This window comes from Plectropomus leopardus, chromosome 5 (genome assembly GCF_026936395.1).
Source record: "Plectropomus leopardus strain MGB_pleo_1.0 chromosome 5, ASM2693639v1, whole genome shotgun sequence".
NCBI lineage: Eukaryota > Metazoa > Chordata > Actinopteri > Perciformes > Serranidae > Plectropomus > Plectropomus leopardus.
The window spans coordinates 26,600,031-26,620,950 of NC_142180.1; the positions used below are offsets into that span (position 1 = coordinate 26,600,031).

General features: G+C 38.3%; 1 protein-coding gene across 2 annotated transcripts; it reads right to left on the minus strand.

Annotated features, from left to right (window-relative positions):
• Nucleotides 1–1,887: 1,887 nt before the first annotated feature.
• Nucleotides 1,888–19,855, minus strand: sh3gl1b (SH3-domain GRB2-like 1b). 2 transcript variants are annotated; one of them, XM_042481809.2, is made up of 10 exons: nt 19,454–19,855; nt 14,342–14,410; nt 13,171–13,243; nt 12,946–13,089; nt 12,534–12,667; nt 11,331–11,489; nt 9,585–9,688; nt 8,498–8,631; nt 7,755–7,802; nt 1,888–4,645 (listed from the first exon to the last, which is right to left on the minus strand). In XM_042481809.2, the coding sequence occupies exons 1-10, from the start codon at nt 19,496–19,498 to the stop codon at nt 4,452–4,454; spliced, it is 1,104 nt and encodes a 367-aa protein (XP_042337743.1). In that variant the 5' UTR covers nt 19,499–19,855; the 3' UTR covers nt 1,888–4,451. The 2 variants fall into 2 exon arrangements, with proteins under 2 accessions (XP_042337743.1, XP_042337746.1); XM_042481812.2 differs by lacking the exon at nt 7,755–7,802 and having other exon boundaries at nt 19,454–19,853.
• Between the last annotated feature and the right edge of the window lie 1,065 nt (nt 19,856–20,920).

The following is a 20,920-nucleotide window of genomic DNA, read 5'->3' on the forward strand; positions in this document are numbered from 1 at the left end:
TCTGTGTTGACTTTTTTTTTTTCAAACAACACTGAAAGTCTGCTGCACAGCAACTTTATAAGGCACAACAGTGATTTTTAGACAGTTCATCCCAACATTAAAAACATATATTTTGCTCTTTTAGTGCCATTTATCAGTCTAGATTGTTTTTATGTGAGTTGCAGAGTGCTGGAGATATTGGCCGTAGAGATTTCTGCCTTGTCTCATAGTCTAATATAATAGGACTAGATGTTATTTGGTTTGTGGTGCTCAAGGTGATAAAAAATACATTTGAAAATCAGCAATGTCTCTTTCCAGAAATAATGAGTCAGTTATGTAAGATAAACCTCAGACCTTGTTGTGAACTGTTGCATGTAGGAACTATTTTCTTTCTATCAAACTACAACTGCATCACTGCACAGTAGTTAGCGTGCATCTTCTCCTAGCTGACCTTGCACCACTGAGCTAGCTAACATCACAGCTCAGCAAAGGAGGATGCCATTAATGTTTACATATCACGCTGTCACAAGCTCAGGCCTCTCATCCATGAGTGGATACATAAGCTCTTCCTTATTTTTGATTTTGGGGTGAACTGTCCGTTTCAGTTAAGTACTAACATCAGCATAATAACATGCTGACAATGACATTTTAACACGCTGATGTTTAGAAGACATACTGTCGCAATATTCTTCACCTTGCTTGTTCCCATGCTAACACTTAGTTATTAGCACTAAACACAAAGTACAGCTTTGTAGCTGCAGGTATCTGATCATAAACAAATCAAAGAAATCTCACTCATTATCACAAATTCAAGCCTTATGGAGCCCCTAGAGGAAAAGTCCCAGTCATTTGGATTCCTGCTCTGGGGGCCATGAATGTCTGTCTGTCAGCTGGGCCTGTTTTCAGGAACACTGCATGAAAAATGATAACATTAAAAATACAATATGTTTAAGAGACAGGGACAAAGTGACTGAATAAGGATATTTAGGATAGAGTTTTGAATATAAGATGTAGTTGGGACCAGTGGTGGAAGGTAACTAAGTACATTTCCTCAAGTACTGTACTTTCCATGCCACTTTATACTTCTACTCAACCACATTACAGAGGAAAATACTGCACTTTTTAGTTTTTTACATTTATATGAAAGCTTATGTTACTTGTAACTTTACAAATGAAAATATTTGCATAAAAACAAAAGTTAATTTTATAAAATATGATGTTTTGTCATAAATGTAACTATCCAACAGCTAATACAGGTACAGCTGAAACATTAAGTCCATTAATCAATGAGACAGTTGACAGAATATTAAATAACTATTAACTATTATAAACATTTCAGTAGTTTTTAAATTTATTTTGAATATTCATTTTTTAAAATTTTTCTGGACTGGATACTTCTACTTTTAACACTTTAAGTACAAGTTTTTGATTATACTTACTATCTTTTACTTGAGTAATATTTTCCTTGAATACTTAAAAAATAGGGTCTGCAATTTTCGTAGATTTCTCTGGAGGCGTGCTGCTTACGTTCTTACACCTGGTTGCTACCTCTTTTATAAAGTCCCAACCTCACCTGCATGCAGTGCCCAGGAACATCCTGAAAACAGCAAAATAAGAAGAAATTAGGAAAATACAGAGTTTTTCGCAGATACATAAACTACCCCACACTTCCAATGGGTCATAGGTAATGACAGAGAGGGATTACTTTTGTATACGTTTTTTTTAATCCTGCATTTGAGTGCTAAACCCAAATTTCAGTGGGTGTTTGCTTATCGTGATGTGAGCCAAATAAATAAGTGAAATGTGAGTATTTTGTCCTCCTTGACTTGAAATTTGCTACCTTTTCAACTTTTTTGAATAACCAGACATAATTATGTTAGAAGACCTTGCTATTGAGGCGCAACAATAACACATTTTTTGTTTTTATTTATTGTAAGAAGTGGGGTGGGGGACGAGAAAGAAGCACATACAATAATAAAAGACAAAATATTGCGGTTAAATTCTGTACTCATACCAAAAGTAAAAAGGCAACTTAAATCTAAAGACATACATGTACAAGGTGTAATATAGGACTACATGCAAAGATTAATTTAAATGTTTTAAGGTCTTGTATATAAAAAATAATACTATAGAGAGCCAGAATGATTTAATGCTGTTCCAAAGAGCATTTAAGACTGATTAAACAAATACATAGCCCTTTAAAAAAAAAGAAATCAGTGGGACTTTTTTTTCAAACATGGATTAAAATCTACATAAAAAACAGTTTCTGCTGGTGGTCTGCTGATAAACCTCACATTAGTCTAAACAACACATCCAGGAAACTGTCTGTAGTGTCAGAAATGTGCAGAAACATGCACACATGCATTTTATCTTTACACAGGAAAAGTGCCAATGGCTAGAAATAAAAACCAAAAGTAGAAAAGAAATTCTTGACCATATTCTTAAGTAGATAGGTTAGGTTTTGGTTGCTGGATTAGTTGCGGTACTTTCCCTCCTTTCTCTTCCAAAGGCACTGAAACAAAGCTAGCAAAGACTTCTTTTTATAACAGTGTGATCCAGACAGCACCTCCTACAGCCCTTTAACTTTGCCCTGAACTTGATACAAGCATTGAAATGTAGTAAGATCAGAGATGTAAACATATTAGACAAGGACCAAACTCAGGAGTGGAGGAAGTGTTTGGTGACGTGGAGTGATGGACAAACACAGATAACATGAGGGGAAATGTAGCAGAAAGATCCTGCAGCATACATTTTTCATCACAATTTAAACTTTTTTTCTCCCTTAGACAATTCAAAATCAGCTGAACTGACGATACGTTTGGTAAGGATCCATGTTTGGTAACAAACTCCAAATTTGTCAAAATGGACAACAGCTTACATTGATTTTTCCCTTGATGTTTTCCCTTTCACTCCAGGTCTTTCCCTCATACTTTACAGTGTATGTTGGATTAAACTCCATCTGCAGGTGTGGACTGTCGCTAAATCCAGAACAAGAACCGGCCTTGTCTGAACAGATTAACGAAACAGGATCGACACCTGTCTACAACAGCCCAACGTACTGATGAATGAATCACAGCCGTTGTGACTCATCAGAATCACAGGGTCAAAGTAAGTTTCACATTCTCAAAGACATGAGGGCAGGCAGAAATAGTGGGACACTTAGTGATGAAAATGAAAGACTGAGTCGCTGCCAGCAGCGTCATCTATTCAGGCATGAAGTTAACAGGCACCTCAAATGGATCAAAAGTAAAAGGCGAAACATGCTAGAGACAAACAGGCCCAAAACTAAATGAATATATGGCTATGTTACAGAATAGTTAGCAGTGTGACAAACAGGCGCACCAGGTGATATGTTTCTATTGCATTTCATAAAGACTTTTTGGCTCTGTCTCCTCTATCGAACAAACTAGAAGACAACTACTAAACTAATCATTCTGCATGTCTACACGAAAAACACACACCTGCTTCGAGTGACAAAAAGGTGCAATTTCTGCATTTAACTTTGGGTCTGTGTGTGATGGTGGATTAAGTCTGTCACACACACACACATCAATCTCATCTGAGGACCAAGGTGCAATTACACTTTCTCACATATTCAGTAAGCAGTTCTACTTTAAAGCTACTGTAGCACATAGAGACTAACGTAAATCAAATACTGAAACAAAATAGGGACATCACTAAATCAGGCCTGTTGTCTCCTGAAGCTATCAGTGCACAGCTTTTGCAGAGATCTTTAAAAAGAGCATTACAAATAGGCCCAAACATGAAAACGGTCCAAATCACAAATCTGAAGCTAATTTTTGCTCATTTGTCATTAAAAATGCAATTGCAGTATTTTTTTCCATTTAGATACAAACTACATTTCTAGTCGAGCGCAATTCCATTTTAGTTTAGATGAACGTAATTCTCAGTCTGGCCAGCAGGTGGCATCAAGAGATGAGCTCCAGTCCTGAGGGGACAAAGTTTTCAGTTTTGAAATGACATGATAGTCAGTCAAGTTAGTTGACATTTACTATGAGGTTTTGTTTTGGCCTCTCCAGCCTGAAAACCTGAGTTTTAAACAGACTGCATTCACAAGAAGGATGATATGAATGTGTCACCCCAAAATAATCACCAGATTTAATACAAATTATCAGTAAGTTGTGGTTAAAGAAAAATATTGCTTAGAAATGTGTCATCAGTTAGTCCTCAGGAAATGTTTCTGACTGCCAGATAACAGGTGATGACATGTTGTGTCCATCTCAGATCCTTTTACCTTTGGGTGGAATGGGACTTTGAAATGTGACCATCTTCTCCAGAACTCCAGATGACAAAAAGTGCTCGTCTGTGATGTTGACGTTGGAGCTGAAGGTGAAAATGAATATTCTGCAGACCATCCCTTGGCTTCGCTTTCCTCCCTCTCTACTAATTCTACTTACTCTCTCCTCCTCCTCTCCATCAGTCTCCTCCTTAACTCTCTCGCTCTCTTTATATTAGTGTGGCAACGGGACGAGGACCTCGACATAGTTGAGAGGGAAGAATCCCGACTGGCTGTTCAGCATGCCCTCGTACCAGTTCTCGTCGATCTGATTGGTCAGGGTGATGATATCGCCCTCGCGGAAGCCCAGCTCTCCCTCATTCTCTGGCTCAAAGTCGTACAGCGCCTTACAGCTCGGCTGCTCCGGGGCTGAGAGGACACATGTACGGAGAGAAAGAAAGTGGAAGATGAGGGGACAATGAGGAAAATAATCAAGATGCTGCAGACACAGCGAGGGCCCACAGCAGCACCGGTTTCAAGTGAAGGTCCTCACACTGCACAGCTTAAGCATGTTATCTAAACTGTAGTTTATACATACGATGTTAGTACAACATTAGCATGTGGTGCAGTCAGATCAACTTCATCTTAGCATTGCAAACACACTCAAGAGTGCTGACAAGTTGCAACCACAACATCCTCTGACACCAGCTTTCTGTGTGACGGTCCTCCTCCCACCCCATGTGTCCATCGTTTCCTCCATCTATCCCTCTCTCTGTGACGTCACAAAGATCAGCAGAGGAGAGAGGGGCTCCACATGCGAGACAAACTAGGCTTTTTTGTCGCCTAACAATTTTCTCATTGTATCAAGTTTGCACCACAGACTGCTGCGCAGGCTAGAGACGGGGAAAGCTTGGGTCATTCATTCTCTATGTACACTCCTATACTGTATGAGTTTGCAGACGCAGAAAAAATAATGTCAACAATCAAATAAAACCAACTTTGAGGCAACTTAAGGTTATATTATAAGAAATCAAAGTTAGTGGCAATTTCTCACAGTGAAAGGAGTCTAATGAGCAGTTTGACAAATTGACAAATGCTTGTAACCAGCATGTAAGCTTATATGACCCACTTTTCCATCAGTGCTGATGATGTTGATTTAATTGCTTCAAAGATAATGGCATTCTCTGCTGTTTGTTATTTTGTCTCCTTTGATAAATTGTCAGAACAAAGGTGAATTAATGTATTAATGGGAAAATATTGAAAATATACTATAAACTGGCAAACCTATTGTTAAACATCTGTTTACAGCAGTTATGGGGGAAACATTATCATTAATTTTAGGTTGTCAACAATACCAACTCCTGAGGGAAATTTCTGGCTCTTCTTTTCTATTATTAACTTCGTCTGTGTGCTGTTTGGTGCAGTGCAGGTAATATCTCATGGGTAATTAGAGCATATTCTGTGATGACAGCTGCCTGCTGCAGCCGAAAACAACCGTATGAGAACAGTAAGATTGAACCAAAACTAATAAGCTGCGGGCCGGACAGCTTAACAACGAGACGAAACTCAGTAGTCATCTCAGCAGTCGAGGGAGCTGCAGATTCAAATGATAATTCTCAATAGGTTCATTTCTACGAGCTACCACTTTCACATTCTCCTGTGATACATTATTATAAAACTATAATAATAGCAAAATAGCAGCTCAAAGTGAGTACCAGATCAATAACATTGACTTCAATATAAGTATGTGCTATATGCAGGAAGCTACTCCAAAGTCGAATCAGTTCTACTCTGTATGGTCCTAAAATTAAGGGGTTAAAAATTATTTTTCACATGGACACAAAAAAAACAAAGATGACAAATGATGTTCTACATCTATGAAATATGGCAGTGGGACGTAAAAACTGTCAAAACAAAGACATTAGTCTGTAATAAAAGTATGGTGATAAAAACTCCATCTGCCCTATACTGTCCACACAGAACTCGCCAATTTCAACTTTGTGTTGTTCAAAAACAATATTGCTCGATGAGGCAGCTTACAGGTAACCTTATTATAATTAAAATACCACTACATATAAAAATCAACACTAAAATTCTAGCACCAGCTGCTTGTTTCTTTCATTTTATTTAAGGGTCCAGTGTGTAGGATTCAGGAGCATCTACTGGCAGAAATTAGATAAAATATTCATAATTATGTTTGCACTCATTTATTACTCGCAGAATCAGTGACATCTTTTAAAGTACTTCTTAAAACTCACTTTTACAGACTTGCTTTTTTTTGATGTCACCTTTATTTATTTGTTTATTTTTGTCTCTCTTCCTCTATTCATATTGCTGCTCTTAGCCTATTTTATTTGTTCTTTATCTCTCTGATGCCCCATTCTTCCAATCTTTTTATTTTTTGATTCATTTACTTGCTCATCTACGTCTTTTTCATCTGTTTGCTTATCTCTGTTTCATCCCCACTGATGTGATGCCATCCTCTTACTTTTTATATTAGTTTTTATCATGTATTATTGCTTTTATTCTGATATTTTAAAAAACTTTATTAAATTGGTACTTAAAATGCCTTTCAAGATCTGCCTGTTTCATCACTTCTATTCCTTTTATTTGTTTTATTCTTGTTGAACTTTTGTCTTCGCATTTTGTTCTTGCCTTTTCGTTTGACTTCTCTAGATCTTTCTCTGTTTGGTATATTTGTTGACGTTTGTTTATTATTCCCTGAGTTACTGCCTTTGCTTTGTCTGTCAAAACACTGTGTAAACATCTGGTTTTAAAGGTGTTATATAAATAAAAAAAATCTTCTTCTTTTTATTATTATAATAACAAGTATTACCTGAAAATAAGAATTGTTGTGTTTTCGTTACCCTAGATTGAGCAATTTATATCTACATATGGAGCAGGTCGTCTACCACAGAGTCCATCATTTTTTCACTATAGTATCCTAGAACGGACACGTCAAACACTGTCTCTACATAGGGCCGTTCGTGTTTTTGTTTGGGTCTGTATTTCCACTACGAGCTCGGCACATAGAGGAAGTTTCAGTTCTGCAACCTAACTGCTGGATGCCACTAGAACGTACACACTGGACATTTAATACTCATGACATTGATCAGAGCCTTGGTTTCATAACTTATTAATATAGTCATAATAATGCCAGAAATATTTATTCATAAAGAATTATGAAAAAAGTGTGGTTTTGAAGTTTTCACTTGTTCCTCAAATAAATTAGCTTCTGACTGTTCTTTTCAAATTTGTTAAAAATTTGCATGTTTAACTGTGGACTGAGTCAGTGGTTGCAGAGGTGTTAGAGACTTTCAGTGAGTCAGTCTGCAGTTGTCTACAGGACGTGGATCTCATAGAAAACAACGTACATGCGGTTAAAGTATACGTGCACCATAAACCACCATTTATGAGTCAAATCTGTGAGAAGCAACTAATATCCCACTTCCTACATTTCACACCAGAAGCTGTGCAAGCATACTGGATCATTTCAACACCACAAGAATTGTGACGACCCACACAATCTATGACTCACACAATCTGGGTTTCCGAAAGGACAATGTGGCCAAGTGAAAAAATGGCTCTGATGACATCACAGGAAAGAGGAACAAGGTCAGTTGGAGAAAGGCCGGCCAGATGACAGGACACACACACACACACACACACACACACACACACACACACACACACACACACACACACACACACACACACACACACACACACACACACACACACACACACACACACACACACACACACACACACACACACACCAGTGCATAAACAAACATCCATTTTCTCATGGTCTGAATACTTTTTAGAGTCAAACATTTAGTGCTCACCACCATTTATACAGCCTTAATAACACTACAGAAAAAGAGAATTTGTTTTACATATTTGTGCTCAGTGGCACTGATTGTTTGCAGGTCTTGAGCAATGATGTTGGCAATGTGGAGAGTTTTTTCCAGTTTAGTTTCTGTTAGATTTCTAAGGAGTGTGTTCAATGCAGGCACGCTACTCTGGCTTAGTCCATCCTCTGTGTGTGTGTGTGTAGAAACAGCTGGATGTTTTATTGCTGTATGGCAGCTCTTTTCCACAAATCATGCCTGAGAGGGAGTTTATTTTGTTCTTTGTTTGTCTGGTGCAAACAGTACAGTCAACCTCTTCATCATTTTGACACTGATTGTTAGTTCTAACTTAGTTTACTGAAGCGTTCATGGTAAAAAAAAAAAATAATCAGAAATGTGTTTTTGGAGCCCTTCAGCTGTTTCTTACCTGAGTTGCGTGAAGGTGGAGGGGCCATTGAAGTTGAGTAGCCGCCGTTTGAATGGTTGTCATCTCCGAAGTCAAAGATAGGTTTGGGTTTAGGTGTGTATTCACGTCTTGGTCTATTCTGAGCATCATTCATCCTATACAAAAAGATACATTTTGCATTTCCAAACCTCCACAATGAATCCAAAATGATGTTGTAAGTTACTGTGACTGAACTAGGAAAGTTTTAAACCAGTGTTGCTCAAAATGGGGCCATTGGTGGCTCTCAGAAACATTTAGGCCACATATGAAGGAGAACGGCACTACCAAAAACGGAAAGTCTTTCCTTTGTGTTTTTAAAAAAAATCTGGTTTATATGGTAACATTGTGAAAATGATCCTTGTGTAAACGGAAAAAAAATGAAAACACTGTAGTATGCATGCCAGGACAGAACTTGGCGCTGCAATTTTGTAATGACACACCATAAAAGAACACCATGTGCCAAGTGCAGCTGCGACGTCACTGCTCTCACAGGATCTGCGCATTGCCAGTTTACACAACGGCAGAAGGGGTTGTGTTTTCAAAAGATAACACTCTGGAACCCGGTTTCAGTTTGCGTTTTACCTTACATGCAAGAACCGTTGCCATATAAACGATCTCTTAGTCCAGCCCCCGAACATGACATGTAATGGTTGCATTTTATTTAAAATCAATCACATCTATTTCACTAACTTCACTTTTTATAGCTTGCATTCAACATGCTAATAAGCGACTGCAGCAAACTGCATCCACCTGAGAAGCGTTTGTCAGGTTAGAGATGGCAACTTGTGGAAAGTGGACATTACTGGTTGCATGGCAAATAGTGGCACCTCATGAATGTCGTGGGAATTAGATTTTGATATCAATGCTAGTGCTGTAAGCTTAAGTTAATAACTTCTGTTGATGAATCACAACTGCATTTTTCCTGCGCAGCCCTCAGTCATTTGCTGGCTCCGCTAAAATGGCAATCAGTAACCAAACTTCGAGCATCTCTGCTCAAAGCAGAAAGCTGCACTGTCAGAGGCTCCATACAGTGTGTTGGTATTTTTGTGTGTCGGGTCTCATACTGCACCTGTCTCTGAGTTTGTCAGACAGCTCCTCCAGCACCTGCACAGCCTGTCTGTGGTACTGCAGCTGGGACTCCACCAGCGATGAGAGCTGGCTCACCTGCTCTATCTGCACACACATACATACACACACAAGCACACACAAATACATAAGGTACAGATGATGATCAACGTCACTTAGCTTAAGTTACTGTATTTTTCATTCCAATGGACAAACACTTTAAATTTTTGATATATCGTAAATGGACTGTTTTTGTATAGCGCTTTTCTAGTCTTTTTGACCAATCAAAGCATTTTCATTACATGTCACACATTCACCCATTCACGCACACATTCACACACTGGTGGCCGAGGCTATAGTACAAGGTGCCACCTGCTACTCAGTAACCATTCACACGCACTCACACTCCAATGACGCAGCATCAGGAGCAATTTGAGGTCCAGTATCTTGCCCAAGGATACTGCAACATGTTGACTGGAGGAGCGCTGGGGATTGAACTGCTGACCCTTCGATTAGCGAACGACACGCTCTACCTCTGAGCCGCCCCTTAAATAATAAATAACACCTCATAAAAGCTCCAGTGACAGCATGTGGGTATTTACTGCACCTTGGAGACACATTAACATGGAGTTAATGTTTGATAAATAATTTATATTTGTTTGACAAAATAATCTTAACTCATGGTCCACTTTTTTTCTGGATCATTCCAACTTTTCTCATGCTAGTTAGTGGACCTTCAGTTTAGATCATTTTGTCAAAGTACTATTTCCGAGATCAAAAGTGAGCTGTCACACTCAACTTTACTGATACATAGTATTTCAATAGTCATGGGGAACAACATAAAAAGAGGCTGGAACTAAAGAAATTACAGGAAATGTGGAACAGATGGACTTCCTTCAGGTATGACTGGTCATATTCACAATGTCAACCAGTCCTTTAATATCAAAACTAAACCCTCGATTGCAGTTCTGTAGTATACCAAAACACACAATTTCATTTAGTCCTGCACACAGTCAGATACATGCTCTGAGCTGTTTTGTCCTCTTGTTCTTCTTTACCTAGAGGTGTGCACACCTGCAGTTATGGACAGGGCAAACAAATGCTCTAATTCCGAAACCCAAAATCCAAACAGTTATTAAATGTTAACTGCAGCTATTTAAAGACATGTTTATCTCCAGTGTGAGTTTTGGCTAAACACTTTTACAGGTGTAACTATTGGCGTGTGTTTGTTCTGTAGGTGTGTATTGAACAGCAGAAAAGAAAAGCTCAGTCTCGCTCAGCAATGACACAACTGATAAAATGTTTCACATGATGCAGCAGCGGCAATATCACCAGAAGGCTCAGGCTGTAAATAACTTAGTTATCCTCTGAAATGTTTTCATGAATACACATTATTGGGGGGGGGTTATATTGCTGCAAGGACATAGAAGCAATAATTTATACTTAAGTATAGTGCTGCTGCAAAGACATTTTTAAACTGTATATTAGAGCTTTGTAAATGTTCTCTTTTCTTTGTGTTCAAAGTGTTTAAAACGTAACAAATGCTGTGTTAGGTACAAATGGCTTTAACCCATCAGAAGCTACTATTATAGCTGAGGAAAGGGGCGACTAAAGAGCCCCTGCCTTTTGGATGTAGTTATCCTTTTTATTTTAAAGATGGACTCCACAGAAACAGGAACAGGCTTACAAATTATGCACCAGAGAACAGACACCCACACCATGCTGTGAACAGTAATAAATAGGTCCTCACGTCAGTCTCCAGCAGGTTGTACATGCTCGTCTCGGCCACTTCCTTTGACTCGTGAAACTTCTCCAAGGCCTGTCGAAGCTCCTCGTCTGGGATCTTACCCTGACGCTTTTTCTTGTAGTCATAGTCCAAGCGACGGCCTTCCAGCTTCTTCAGGTGATGCTGAGGTGGTTAAGAGAAATAGTTAGTTTATGAGGAGACACAGAGTTTATTACTATCTTGTTTAAATTCAATTTGACAATTTGCAAGGTTCCCAAACATCATCATGGACAAAATTTGATAACTTTTCCATGACTTTTTAAGGACTCATGACATTTCTTTTGTTTCTTCCCCCACTCACCACTGCATTTTTAAAAAAACATATCAGATTCAAACTCTCTTCAAACATAATTTCAAATAGCTGGCATACGTGACGGGAGAGATGGATTACGAGGACAAAATGAAGAAACCTACATGATGGTACACAAAACGTCGCCACACATCAAGCTACATTACGTCAACAGCTACAGAAAATAAATTTACTAATATGTTACATTACGTCAAAGGTTATTACAGGAGATTACTGTGACAAATTCATTACACACAACTAAATTCAATGACCTTCCAAACTTTCAATAACCTTTTCAAATGATTTGACTTTTACAAGCCTGGAAATTTTGATTTAGAAATTCCAGGGCATCCCACACATTCATTTATTTGTGACAGGCCACCACAACTAAATCATCTGATGCCACAAATAGATTTTTGGAGCTGGACTCTTAACTAGGAGCACTATTGGACTATATACTGTTTGGTTATTTACGTGCAACTGGGGAAGAGGCGGCATAGCATCAGCCGCACTGGGAGTGAAACTTAAATGTTCATTCTGCTGGGTCTAAAACTTTGCTTTTCATTTACGAACATCTGCAAACAGCCATAGATTTGATCCGATTGGGTGTGAAGGGATCTACATATCAATTATCCACCCTGTGAGTGACCTACTGCTGCAGAGGAAAAAGGAAGTCATGGAAAGCATTAACTAACTAAAACAAACATACGATTTGAGAGTGAGGAGACAGAATGATACGGATTGATGACAATGATTAATTGTCGTCGGCTTCTACACATACATTGTCATTCTGTGGGAAACTTTGAATTCTCTGACTTTTCCAGGTTTTCCATGACAGTGGGAACCCTGAATATGAAGGAATGATGTTGTTTATGTACCTGTATCTCTCTGAGGTCCTTGTCACAGAGCCCTTGCAATGGATCAATGAAGTTCTGTTTGACATCGATATCTAAAGAGTCTTTGACTTCTGCCAATCTCTTCATGGCCTCTCCGACATCCACCAGCGCTCCGCCTGAGCCACACAGACAGAGATTAATAGCTTGGTGATATATTAGATTTATAGTGTTGTACCAAAGAATCATATCAACATCAGACCACACATAAAGTAACAGATCCAAAAAACACACAGAGACACAAATACAATACTTAAAACAGTAAAAGCATTCGGGTGCAATCTATCAGTCAGAATACCACAAGTACACAACCATGCACACCCGATAACCCATCATAACAAACCCAGCATTCCTGTGCTAGAAGTTTACTGTCGCTACACAAACACACATATCTCACCAAAGTTAGTGTCCTCTCCAAGGTCCCGTCCATACTTGCTCATACATTCCCCAAGCAGCCCCTCGGCCTGAGGGTAGCCTGGGTTCTTCACCTGACCGCGGATCTTAGACATGGTGTTCAACATGGACAATTTGGCCCGTGATGCTAAGGAGGAAAGTTGAAATGAATGTCATCGTAGAATTAAAAGTTTTTAAATAAATGAATGAAAACAGGGTTTCTTCTCACCTGGGTTAGGCTGAAGGTACTCTGATGTTTTGGAGATTACCTCCACCACGGCTTTACTGGTCACATCTACTTTCTACAAAACACAGCAAGCACACATACAGTAAGTAAAGGTACAACAGATTTACTGTAACCACACAACGAAAATAAAACACTGACAGCCAAATGAGGTGTGTGATTAAACTTTGTGTTAACAACTACATTTTATTTTAATTAGGTTCACTCAAATAGTTAAAGTTAATTTTTTAAATATATAGTAAATTTATTATTTCAACATTTCTAACAAAATATATAAAGTGAAAAATAATATTAATAATAATAATTATTATTAATAATAATAATTATTATTATTAATAATAATATTAATAATAATAAAATATATGAAGTATAAAATACTTCATTTTCTCCTCTGTTCTATATCAAATTAAAGAATCCCTTTTCATTTCTGAGGTAGGGTGTAATGCAAAACATAAACTATGCAATGAAATGTCAGAAGATAATGGAAAAATGCCCTTAAAGTTTTCCAAGAGCCCAATGTGACATCTATATTTTGCCTGTTTTTCTGACCAACCTGAAAATCCAAAGACATTCAATTTTATCATAAAAGATGGAGAAAACCAGCAAACAATCCCCTATTAGAAGCTGTAAACAGTGAATTTTGGCTTTTTTGTTCAAAATAATACTTTTTTACTTAATTACTTAAAGGTCTAGCAAGCAGGATTTAATGGCATCTGGCAGTAAGGTTGCAGATTGCTACTCACTAAAACACACCAAGCATGTATGAGAACTATCATGGCCAAAACAAAAAATGCAAAAACTAAAAAAGGCTCTTTCTGGAGCCAGTGTTTGATATGACCATTCGGGCCACTGTAGAACAACATGGAGGACTCCACTGAAGAGGGCCCGCTCTGTATATAGATATAAACTGCTATTTTTGAGGTAATAAAAACACAACCATTTGTATTTTCAAGTGATACTAATAACAACATAGTTATGGAAAATATATATATTATATTTCTGCCAATATATCCCCCTATATCCTAAACACTTACAGTGGCTACAACATTTGGAACGGAAACAGCAGCATATTTGTTTACTGAGTGTAAAACCAATCAGGCCTACAGCTTCAGCCAAGGATGTTTCTCTCTTAAGACCACACAAAGAAGCCTCTTACCCGTTCCAAGTCTCTGAAGTCATCGTCTAGTTTGGTTCCTTCAGCACCTCCAACTTTCTCACTTACCATCTAGAGGGAGAGAGAGACAGAGACAGAAAGAGCGGGAGAGAGAGGAGAAAAGAGGAGGAAAGACAGAAAGAGCGCTAATTAATTAATGCTGCTCATAAGATTTTCATTAGAGTGGAGAAACAAGCATGTGCTCATCTCTAAATTACACATTCACACGCCTGCTCTGTGTGGAAAATGTAAAAATGAACGTTTCACATAGCAGATGTGGGCTATGTGTGTTGCAGTAAACCTTTAACCCATCTCATCAGGTGACTTAAACACAGGAATCTAGAATAATAGATAACAAAAGTGCAGCAAAAAACAACAACAACATGAGCAGTGTTATGCAATCCCCTTTGTTTACACTTTGCAGGATGAAGAAATGTTGGACAAGCCTACTCTGTTGCATTTAGTTCAATAAAGACAACATGCTACAACCTAAGTAAGACTCAAACATGTTGATTGAAAGCACATGTGAGATCTCTCAACATGTTTTTAGGTCTCAGACAAGTCTAAGAAATATAAAAGGTCCCTTCACTATGCATGTAAAAAATGTGTTTTTGTACACATTTCTTAGCTAATTCCTTAAATTGTGAGCAGGATTTGTGCCTTTTCAGAGACAAGAGTGAGTCACAGACCACTGGAAAATGAACTACACTGTTTTTTCTGGCTTTGTAATGAGCCTGTACTGCTGTGACTTAAAGATACTTAAAACCTTGAAGTACACGGATCCAAATCTGAGTTGCTTTTAAGTGGAATGGGCTGAAAAACAACCCCCATCTCCACTAGGAAGATATTAAAAATGGCTGGCAACAACAGTCTATGGTTCCAGAGGGACTTGCAGACTTGCTTCTGCAAAGCCAAAAAGAAACCAAAATTAACACTTTTACTTTGGGCTTATAGCAAAAATCTTCACAACACTATTGTTGTATTAAAATGCGTGTCACATCAGGACTTAATTAACAGATCTTATTTTTGTGCATTTAAGTTTTGAACAAGGGTGTACAAGGGTGTTTATGTTTAATTATTTTGGTTACAGTAATAACAGCCAGAGCACTTAAAACAGTCTGGACAGTTAATGAAATACTGCAAAGATTTGCAAGATTTTAATTTTATTCTCACATGATCTTTTCAAGTGGCATAGCCCAACTGGTTTATTAGACATATTAAACCCTTTAGTTGAGAGATTAACATAACTTTTCCCCTCCTCAGCCAAATTCACTCATCTGTGATGGAGTGACAGCAGTTTGAGTCATTTCCTACGTGACTCAAACTGCTGTTTGTGATTACTGGAATTACCAAAACTTTCTGGGTCCAAGGGAAATTCTTATTTCAAGACTATTATGATTGGTGAGTTAACAGTAGAGTTCAATATGTAGTCACAAAGGTTAAGCTGTGAGTATAAACATTAAATAATAGTTAAGCATTGTTTATTTCGTGGCAGTACTGATTCTCCAGATTACCTGTTCTAACCAACAGAAAATGAAATGCATGATGGATACTCTTTTCTGAGCAGCAGCTGACACACTTTTCCTGAACAGTCTGGGATCTTCAAGTACTGCTGAATCTCTGCAGTACGCGGAAAGCACATGACAGGGGGCCTTGGGGGAATCAGGTCACAAGAAAAGATACAGCTTCAACTCTCAGTCTACTTTGACTCCCGACCTTCAAGTTAAGTAGGCAGTCTGCGGTCCTGAATCTTTGCTATCTTATCTTTTTCTGACACACTTGTCTGCCTTAAAAGACGGGGGAAGCTGAATTCAGTTCATGACAAGTTTTATCACTCTTTTTGTAGTAAGTCGTTAAACTCCAGATCTCAGTCTTTTCTGATTTTGGGAAGCAGCAAAGTGATTTGTTTGCCATGTTTTATTTTTTTTCTTTTGCTGATGAAAACATCAAGTCCTCATGTCAGTGTAACATTATTATTTACATGCACACAGGCTCAAAGGAGTAAGGCCCAAAAACATCCACAAAAGGTTATCATTGGGAAGTTTTGGTATAAACACGCAGAGGGATCAGTCTATAACAGGTATCCTTTTTATCATAATGACTGGGTATTTAAGCTACTAGTAGTCGGTTAAATGCTACTCACAAAGGCTAAGTTAACATCTTGTTTGGTTTCAGATGACTTGAAGATTGCAAGACGCAGAGAGTCGACTTTTACAGAGGCCTAAATACCAAATGAGGAGCAAGAGAAAGAGGTAACGTGGCACCCTAATTTGGATCCCTATTGTGTCCTAAAGTAGCATTAGAAAAGTCAGCTGGTAGACAGCAGTTAGTTTTATCTGCAACACAACAAACTCTTCTATTCTCCGTAACATAACATGTTTCTGTCAAAGCCATTATTTGTAATAAAACATGTAAGTGCAGCATTATAAGGGGAAAAATAAATCTTGTTTTACAGATACAACACTGTGTTTATCTTGATAGATACATTGTGTCTACCTAGATAGATACAGCTAGATATACAAAGCGAGCTCGGCCACAAAAGTATGTGAGAAAACCACATTTTAAAAAGAAATCATGTTACTGTTATCAGATTCAGAGGCCTGTCTGGTAATACTTAAGATAGATATATAGACCTTAGCAAGTGTTCGATAGGGAATGTGACTCTTTTTCAAAAAAATAGTTTCCTTCATTCTTACTTCACTTAGCTATGTCTCTTGGCACTAGTGATTTCAAATAACTCCCACCTCCAAGCATTTAAAAATCAAAATGCAACTTTCTCCAGGTTATTTCCAGTAAATCAATATTAGTAAGCCTGCAAAATCACTGCAGTTTTTCATCAGCGCTTGCATTATCGCTCAATCTAGATTAAAAGTTATGATTTCCCAGGTGGGGATTACATTGCAGACTATCACTCCAATAAACAAGGATTAAACCCTGATGAAGTCTGCACCAAACTCTAATCTACCTTTATTTACCGATCTATTTTTTTTTTTTTAATTAATATATCTTGAAACTAATCTCTCTTGGTTGAACTGTGTTTTAACACCTAATAAATCAACATGTTAGGCAGTAAGGCCACGTTCAGACCAGCTTTAAAAAAAATACAGTCCTCTCATTCACTTCAATAGAGCCGGCCCATCAGCACAGCAGGGGTGCCAATGCAGAAAGACTGTAAGAACACACTCCTGGCGGGTAATTTGTAACGTCAGCACTGCATTACTACAGTTTCAGCCTCCTAACTGTTGTGATGAAAGATGGGTTACATCTTCTTACAAATTACAGATTTGATGCTTCTTCCCATTATTGTTAAAAGTTTAAAAGAGAGGTAAAAATAACCCAGAGAAATCAATACTGAAAGTATATAATTGATATTCTGGCAGGTGTATATTATTTTCTGGTGAAAATATAACTGCACACCTCTGCACAGGCGTTTATTTGGGCTAGGATATCAACAGTGAGGCTTATCTATAGAGCTTTGAAAAGTCTTCTTTGTGTAATAAACAAAAAATTGATACATCTCTTGCATCTCGATACAATAATGCCAGTAAAAGTATTGTGATATGCTATGCTGTAACAATTTTTCCACCTAACCCTACTTACAACTATATCAGTTCATAAATAAACTTGACAAACTGCACACATATTTTTAAAAATGCCTTTTGGACACTGTCAAAATCTGTCTTCTGCCTTTACAATCATTCATACAATCATTCACATTGTCACACTAATAACTTCTATGAGTGCGATGTTGTTTGTGCTTTTGCTGTCCTTTGAGTCACACATTTCGAGTTTTTAAGATTTAGTGTGGAGAGTAATTCTTAGAAAAACAGGGAAGGAAAGGCAGTAAAAGAGAAAAACAAGGATGTGTGAGCTACAGGGCACATATCATTTCCACAGCCAACTTCCTGCATGCTTCCAGCAAAGAAAATCTGAGCTATGTCAAGTGTTATTGACTCTCATGGAGTTTTGGCAAGAAAAGCAACTGCATTGCAGTCAAATAAAGGGGAAGGACTCTCTTTCCACCTCCTTCTCCGCATCATTCCTTAGGCCACTTTCTCATACACTAATCCACTTAAAATCACTCATACACCTTTAATATTCACTTTCATTACAGTCAGTACCAACAGACCTGACTTGACAGCTTCTAAATTGTGTTATTTTTTCCTCACAACCAAACCAACTGGGATCTGAGTCGGTTCCTGAAAGGAAGCTGGGGCAGAAACCAAATGTCTTTCCTGCTTAGATCAGCAGGGGTAGGAAGAAAAGAGACTCAAAAAAATCTTTTTAACCGTCCCCGCCCATGACTGAGAGAGCTGGCAAAATTAAAAACATTCACACCAAGGTTCAGACAACAAAAGACAATAACACTTTTGTATGTTCATGAAGGAAATGGCATTTGTAACACATTGGTATGTTTGATCTCTCCCCTCAACTGCCCTTAATATTTGATCTGTCTCACTAAACAAAAGGAAAAGCACAGCTAAAAAATAGGTAACTGGGTCTTCACTGCAAAGAGGCATGTCTGAAATATGTTGACTGCCTCAAAAAGGGATGGGTCTCTCTTTAGTTAAACTATACTCTTTACTTTAATGTGTCAGCACTTAGCTGGTTTGTAATGCACGACATTTTTGTGAATTGTTGTTTTTACTCTAAGATCTATGACTCACCCGGAGAGTCCCTGGGGCAAACAGAGCTAATGTTTACCACGGGATGTAAACCTACTGAATCAGAATTGGTGTACTGCCGATTATATAAAAAAAAAATCTTTAAAAAAACCCCAAAACAAATCAAAATACCTGCAAACCGCTAACAGCGTACCAACGTTACTTAGCATTAGCATAAGTTAGTTAGTTCAACTAACGTTAATGCAAAACATGTCCACTTTAACGCTAGCTGTAAAAGAACACAAAGTGCCAACTAAAAATAACCGTGACATTTTACACACTGACACAAAGCGTTTCTGATGTTGGCATCCAGCTAGACAACACAGCAACAGCTACATTAACAGTTAAAATTAATCGTTAGCCAACTATAAACCGCTAGTTGGCTAACAATGCTAAACGAGGCTAGCTGCTACATGACAGTTGCTAGCTAAAAAGAAAAAGTTTTGCAAACCTGGCTGGCTTTATAAAACTGCTTCTTCAAGCCCGCTACCGACATCTTGAACCCCGGGTGTCTTCAACTTTCAACGAAGGTGAAAATAGGTCACGATATACCTAAAGTTGGCGATACAGTTTGTTATAAAAAGGGGCCAGCGCAGAAATGTTTCGGAGGAATCATAGGACTGCACAGCCGTCACTCCAAGTCGGGACACGCCAACTGACCACGTCCACGTCGAGGCTGATTGTTACTACTGTCACAGCAGATAACGGAGCGAAGTGTGTCAAAATCGTCCACAAATAAGTTCGCGAAATGAAAAAAACAAGCATAAACAAGCAAAGGAGCACTCTTGACGCTAAACAGAGCTTCAAATCTGCACCAGCCACTTCCAAGAAATCACTTTCCCGAGTTTAGATAGCGTACTCTAATGCAGTCTAATGTTGGTGCACAGCGCCCCCTGCTGGGTGAAGCACAGACACACCGCCTGTCTGCTGCAGCATTTACAGGCCAGATGTTCCCATCCTCAGGCAATACAGCTTTTGTATGTCTAAAAAAACAGGCCCACTTCTACCCTGCTTTGAATGGGGCTGCATTAAGAGATGGTGGTGGGTATTGTGAGTTATTCTTTGGGCGCGTATGCAGAACTGTTTCATGTTTTTATCCAAAGCTTTTTGATAAACAAGCTAAGTTTTGTGCCTTTTTATGCACAAATGGCATGTGATACTCAGGATAAATCTGGCCCCCCGTAGGGTGTCCCAGAGTGCATAAAACAGCATCAAAATAGAGCAATAGAGGTCAGAGCAAAGACTCTAATGTCTTATAATTCAAGAAACGTCCTAAAAATCCTAGAAACATCCTAAAGTCCAAGAATCATCCTAAAATCCTAGAAATGTTCCAAAATCCTAAAAACGTTCTCAAGTCAGAAAAACATCCCAAAATCCTAAAAAAAATTCTGAAAATCCTAGAAATGTCCTGAAATACTAAAAATGTCCTCAAGTCTGAGAAATGTCCTAAAGTTCTGGACACTCGTAAAATCCTAGAAATGTCCTAAAATCCCAGAAATATCCTAAAATCCTAGAAATGTTCTAAAATCCTAGAAATGTCCTAAAATCCTAGAAACATATATGGGCAAGTTCAGTCTTCCTACTTTAATGACAACAAGCACTCAAAGTGAGAATTTTTTGGGATTAAAGACGCTTATGTTTGGCGTTAGTGGGGCAGGTGGAGCATTTGGGCGGGGAATGCAATGCTCTTGCGCATGGCTATAACCGGCCATGCTAAAACATACAGAATATTTAGTAATCCCTAATTGGCAGAAATACATTAAATTATAATATTAAATGTATGTGATGGCTTGAAACACAGCTGCATTCATTTGCCATGGTGGCCCAGGGCAAAAAGGAGCAGATGGGCCTCTATAATAACCCCCCTTTTTGCATCTCCCTGTGCAGCCTGTGCAGTTTTTCTATACTGGAATGTTGC

Coding starts and splice junctions, on each gene's coding strand:
- sh3gl1b (XM_042481809.2), bottom strand. CDS start 19,498: ATGTCGGTAGCGGGCTTGAAGAAGCAGTTTTATAAAGCCAGCCAG. Junction 13,244..14,341: donor ACTTCAGAGACTTGGAACGG/GTAAGAGGCTTC, acceptor TGTGTTTTGTAG/AAAGTAGATGTGACCAGTAA. Junction 4,646..7,754: donor CTTTCGGAAACCCAGATTGT/GTGAGTCATAGA, acceptor GTGTCCTCTCAG/CCCCGGAGCAGCCGAGCTGT.